This window comes from Opisthorchis viverrini, assembly GCF_000715545.1.
Source record: "Opisthorchis viverrini unplaced genomic scaffold opera_v5_464, whole genome shotgun sequence".
Lineage (NCBI taxonomy): Eukaryota > Metazoa > Platyhelminthes > Trematoda > Opisthorchiida > Opisthorchiidae > Opisthorchis > Opisthorchis viverrini.
Genome location: NW_008752127.1, coordinates 80770 through 87099, shown reverse-complemented (window position 1 = coordinate 87099; position 6330 = coordinate 80770). Strand labels below are relative to the sequence as shown.

At 44.6% G+C, this 6330-nt stretch overlaps 1 protein-coding gene across 1 annotated transcript in view; it reads left to right on the top strand.

The window, feature by feature from the left end:
* Positions 1-2175: 2175 nt before the first annotated feature.
* The window catches only part of T265_11257 (hypothetical protein), a gene marked incomplete at both ends in the record, with an annotated part of 5361 nt that continues 1206 nt past the window's right edge, over positions 2176-6330 (top strand). Inside the window, 2 exons of the mRNA XM_009177864.1 lie at positions 2176-2359; positions 6034-6311. Coding sequence (XP_009176128.1) covers positions 2176-2359; positions 6034-6311 — 462 coding nt within the window. The remainder of the gene's footprint in view (positions 2360-6033; positions 6312-6330) is intronic.

Below are 6330 nucleotides of genomic sequence, written 5' to 3'. Positions count from 1 at the left end.
GAAATGTCCTGGGAGATTTTCAAACCCGAAGAAAGGCTTCAAAAGATGAGAATGAAATCGTTTTACAGGCGGCTAGCGTCAGGTGAAGAATTTGTTTCCAGTAACAAGTGAAAGAACGAGTAGTCGGGGGTGGCACAGTGAACATTAAGAGTGACCAGCTGCAGGTGTGCCATCAAACTTTGCACGTCGGTGCCGTGTCATCATTGTACTGACATCCTTTGTTTTCTGTACAGTCTCTTAACTGGCGTCATGTTTAAGGTGATCGAACTAAGTGGTGGAAGTATGCAGCCAGGGATATTATTGGGTTGGCCTAAGGAATCAGTAGGGGAGAACAAATCCAGTGTAAGAGTGCAGGTATATTTTTGGTCCGGATGAGGATCCGTTCGGGTGTAGAACGCAGACTGGTTGGAGTGAATAATGCCCATACGGGTGCAATTGAAGGATCGGGGACCGTCGAACAGGCATACTTACGGAAAGAGCAAGCAGTCGTTGCTTTGGAATGCTGGTATTTGGAAGTTTTTGCATACATTCAGTGTGCTGAAAAGGCCCTCCTGGCGCATGAAACACACACGGCCCGGAATTGGGATAGGAATGGTAAGATACGGGAGTTGATCACACTGGGAGGGATAGCGCGCAGTTAGCCGTTTTGGGCGAATCATTTAGGGTTATTAGGGCGAGTAGAATTGGCTCGGAAATGACGATTGAATGAAACGGGGAATAATAAACTAAATTTTTAGTTCCAGTTAAGGGGGAAAGAAAGCTTTACTGCCGCTATTCGGCTCAGAGAATAATGTGGTCATATTCATGTTGTGAACTCAAATTCAAAAATACCGCTACTTGCGAGCATGAGGGTAGTGAATGGATGATGTCCAAGCTTGGAAGGTATTTAAGGGTGACTGTAGTCATTAGGTGTTGTAGCGACGCGGTGAAGACCGTTCCTCAAAACACCGGTCACCATCCAGGCGGAGATGGTGAGAATGTTGATGAGTGATTGAAGTGAACATGTGTGACCATGTGTGATTATAAGTGCTAAGCTTGGGAGAGATTGGCCTAAAAGTGTTCCTGAAGACGCAAACACAAAGCTGAAAATCGTGACAGGTAGTTAATACTCTCCGTGAACTGACCATTTATATACCTTCATGCATCAGTGATACCACGGGCGGATCGCTTATGACTGTAGCAGAGGCCACATTATCGTCCAAATTTGTGGTCAAATCACCTGAATCAATCAAATGCTTTTGGAGTGGGGTCTCTGGCTAGTCTGCACTCTTGGGTTTCAGGGGCACCGAGCGCAAAAACCGACTGTTTACGGATGGTTCAAGTGGTCTAACAGGAAATTTGGAGACGGAATGAAGGCCACGTCATACCGTTTCCTTTTTGCATTTCTAATTATAGAGCCTTAGTGAGCATACTGACAGGCGAAGCATGCGAACACAGGCGGTAGTAGGGATTTATGAGCTGTATCCGAAAGCAAGTGGCAAAGCAAAATGCCCGCACGCCTAAACATGAGCTATTTATCATATGGGCTTTGATTACAGGACGTAGAAATCACCAAAATCATCATAGCTTGATGGTCTTGTCAAATGCTAGCCGTAGGCCTAATATGCTGGATGTGACTAAAAGTTTGCTTGTAACGCGTGAATTAGTGAGACACATGCGGCGCTGTTTCTCCCGAACTGCCAGACATTTGTCGCACGAGATCAATAAGTGGCACTCCTGACAAGCATACGGTACGCATACGTTGTAGAAGGCCCTGTCCGTAAACCGAAGCATGTCAGTGTCACACCCACTGTGATGGCACTCGTGCAACTACTTTCTTTAGAATCTTGGGCATCACTTCTCGTTTATGGGACGAGTTCTTTTGTACCCGATGAATTTGCGCTCTAATTTGGTCAGCTTGGTTTTCTGCTGCAATTTCGGCTTGCCTTTCCCAAAGTTTAATGCATAAGGTGCTCTGTTGGCCCTATGCATTAGCGCCATCTCTTTATCCAACTTATCCTTTGCACCTGACTTTCCTAGAAGAATGCAAACGGTTAGTTTCCTCAGTTTCAGATTAAACCATATTTTTGAAACAAAACTTGCCATTTGCTCCCAATTCGTGTTACTCCATCTCGACTTCTGCTCGTCGTGACTCCGGCCATTTACTCCACCACCCAAAGTCATTCATGGTCAGCGATGGTTTTCAGGTTAAGTTCATATCAACCGACTGTCTTTGAACAAGTCATACCTCATACACATTGCTCCCTACAAGTTGCGAAACAAACCTATTATCATTATTTCCCAGTGTTTATGACATTGTTCTGTTTTCGCGCAATCCTCACCACCCGCAAACCCCAATCACGCTTCATTCTGCCAGACGGTATGCCACCCACGAGTAGGGAATAAATATTATTATCACTATCATTGCTCTGACTCACCATAATCAAACAAAGTGAAAGACCCTTTCCGACAGAAATTACACACAGGCAACGGTGACATAGGGCTTGCGAGTTATCGCGCCCTGCGGTTTCACTTATAAGAACAGCCTGCTGTTTATGCTGAGTATACAAACTCTGACCACCGCTATCGAATAACTGCCATTGCGAGTGCAACCAGCCGCAGAATACAGGCTGCATTTTCTACTGCTGTATCTGAATTATTGAAAATAAGTTTCCAGTTGCCTTTGAAACCGACGTCATCTGGGGATGGCAACCAAACCTATAGCCTGCAAACAAAACGCAGATAGCTAGGGTCCTTAGGATAAGCTCCCCACAGTCTGCTGTGGATGACAGCAGAAAATACTGAAAATACTGATTTTTTCGTCTAAATTGTAAACAGAGATATGCAGATGACATTCAAAATGCCTACCAATTTCTCCCTGTACTTGATACTATAGTGAAAGTGCAATGAAATATCGGTTGACTTCAGCGGTTTTCATTTGTCTACAACCAAGACTCGCAAAGTCGGTCAACCTCTAACCATTTTGTGGCAAAATTCAAAAGGAAACCAAGAAGAGGCGTATGATCTGTGTTTAGACAAGCTGACATATAGCTGATCAGTTGCATTCTCCACATCGATGACTAGACCAATCTTCAGTTTTAGTGAGAAATACAGTCGTACGATAACCTACATCTTCTCTCAGCCCATTCAACTTAATCTCGCGAAGAGACTTGTGGCACGTCTTTGAATCTTCCGAGCGGGAAAAAATCTATCGTCGGCCTAATGTACAACATGAATGTATACTTGCAACACCGCAAGAGCTTCCAGCATTTGGCCTATTTGATTCAGCGCGAAAAGTTTTGTATAAAACCACGGAAAGTTCCACAAACCTCGCTAAGATAATTTCGCATACCATGGAATGTAGCAATCAGAAGCAAATCGTTTTATTGGTCTTGATGGTGCTCTTCCCCAAAAAAGCTCAGCAAAAAGCTGGGATTTCTGGTTGGACGGTAGCCGGCCGCACAAATTTTCGAGATTGAATGAACATGCTTAAACATCTACGGTGTAAACAACGGTCAATCATCGCGCCTGAAAACATGAAGTCAGGGCGTACGTGTAGCGGAAAGCTAACTGGTCAATTGCAGGTAACTGGGTAGAACTCGCTACTGACGCCCTACGAAGACACGCGAAATCTTGAGCGGAAGTGCAAGCGAATTTCATATTCTCCGAAAAAAAGGTACTAATGCGGACCCCTTCCCGCTCCCTCCGTGTCAGGAAAATATAACATTCTTCGGCCAGTGATATAAAACAGCTATCAGCTAGACCATTTCTCAAGCTTCCTCAAAAATAAATTAAGTACGGTGCGCTGCGATTCTGCGCACAAAGGCAATTTTTGAGGGACAGATAGAAGGAATATGCATCTTGAATTCGACTGCGGTGAGTTGTTGTACGTGCGATCTGCTTTTTCAGTATGTTTGCCCCCCTGAAAAATGCGCAACCCCACTTTTAGCCTCTTGACTAGTTGTAATGGCATAGGGCGGTAGATTGCGTTCCAGTTCAACTCTCTCTGCGGCATTTTGAGTGGGCGCCGGTCAATCGTTTGGTCAGCTGCCGGTGGCAGATGTTTAGATGACATTTGAAGCCATCCTCCTCAACAAGGCCGCATTAGTCAACAGCCTGCCGGAAATTAGCCTTCTTTCTGAGCTAGGAGCAAACCAACGTATACTTAATATACAGCGTCGGGCTTTAACCGAGGTGCTATTTAGCTCCTACACGGACGAGAACGGTGACAGTGCACTACCATGTTAGCATGAATACTTTCCTGGGAAGTTAACGTTTGGTAAACCGCCCTCCCTCCCTCCTTAATCCCTTAGCTTCTAAACTGCACCAAATGCATTACCCGCTTTTGTACAATTTTTGACCATAATTCCACTCCACCGAGTGAATCTTATTTGCTTGTACTCAGATACACCAGAGCCAAGATTGTAAAAATATGTGAGCTACGTAGAATAAACAGCAAGAAGCCACTTAATCGGCCGGCATCCACCCAAAAGAAAAGTTTACAGGACTGGCGAAGCGCCGGTAATGAGATTTTCTGAAATGCATTATCTAGAGTGCTTGGTGACTAGTCATAGACGTCAGCAGTTTGAGCGCAACTGGCCAACTCTTTGAGCATTACTGTCTCCAATCCTCACTCCAGCTGTGGTCGCTTCAGTGCCCCTCCTAGATGGCGCTTAGTGTACAATCAATAGGGTAAGCTAAACTAGCCCGAGAATACCCACCGCTCAATGATGATCTCATAATTCCATGATTGCCTAGCTAATGCTAAGGGCACCAGACGCATTCACTTTCCTCGGCTGCTTTAACGGATACGGCCATGCATAGGCGGCTGACAAACCAATATGTGAGGTGGTGATGACGGCACTGTTGCTGCTCTACAGATTCTGATAGCATAGCTGTAGTTGGTCATACGCTCCTCGCGCAACCTCAATGGTCCGAGCACTTCTCTTTTGGAAGACTAAGGGGTGTAGGTGAACGTGCCCTCGGCCTTCAGCTGTGCTATTATTCAGCCCACCGAATATATGCCTCTGTGGGAACTCCCAGAGTATCCCGATGCGTCTTGGAAAAGTTTTTCCCGTGAACTTGCTTATGGTTCAAAGGAGGCCGGTTTTTCTGTTCAGGCGGAAGATTTTCCCGCCTCAATCACAATATACCGTCCTCAGAACGATTGAGACCATTCGCTCTAACATAGCCTAAGCTGTAAGAAACGCCCATTTATACCTGCTCCGATCAAATCTAATTTGCTCTCCTAAGTTTGAATTCTCTGAACTTGGACATTGCCCAAAATAGTCCGCTCATACCAATGCAGGTGCATTTTTCACGAGTTATAATTTCCTCCTGTATTTCACTAAGGCATTGCCAACCATTGAATTTGGTGCTAATTTTGTGGCAATCCGTCAGTAATAATGTCTACTTCTGAATGAAACCAACTGTTTTGTCCTCTCTATCACCGAAGCCTCGACTGGATTTGAGGCGACATCACACCTCAGATCAACTGAAGTCTCAAATAAATTACAAATAAAATAGCAACAATAACATAATATAGTAGTTAGTTTGTCTGAAGTTTGAACGATTCCACAGAGGCTTCTATACCTATTTTTCCTTTGTCAAAACTGAAACATATGGCAAGCACTTACTCCTGAACTTAGCCTTAAAGAATACTGGAGGATAGGGCTCAACTCATGATACAAATCCAATAAACGGCAAACTCAGTTGAATGAACCATTGATGAGCTAGTAATCTTTTACATAATCATTGACGGATGGGTAAATCTTCTCGGAATGGAAACTTCAGACTCTTCACAGGTTGTGTGTTCTTCAGATACGTTTTGTTCAGATGCCATAAGATCATCTACAAAGGACTCGTTAGTATTTGGAACACCAGGAGTGCCGTTAACAGACTGACCTCTGGTATTGAACTCAACCTGGTCAATGTGTCTCCGATGACAAGAGAGATCATCCAAATCGAGAATTGTGACCATTCATTTGCCATTTGATGAAAGTACTATTCCTGTTGCGGGTCGTAAATCATTACCCTTGAAAAATGTAACATCAGCCGTTTTGGCACAGTCAAGACTTGTACGCAACGAACGAGATTTAAATAGAAGCGCGGGGCTCTTCCCAGTAACGGAATGGACGGCGTTCCTGTATTGCATTAGAAAATTATCAATCCCACGGTCCAATTCCACAAAAGTAGTAGGAAAGTGTACAATAATGGCAGACTTTAGTGTTCGGACAAAATTTTCGGCAGGGCCATTCGGCTGGGGAGGTCGCGGAGCAGTAAGCAGATGTCGACATCCAAGACCCTTCAACCATTCCTCGAGGAATTTTGCAGTGAAGTGCGTGCCGTTAT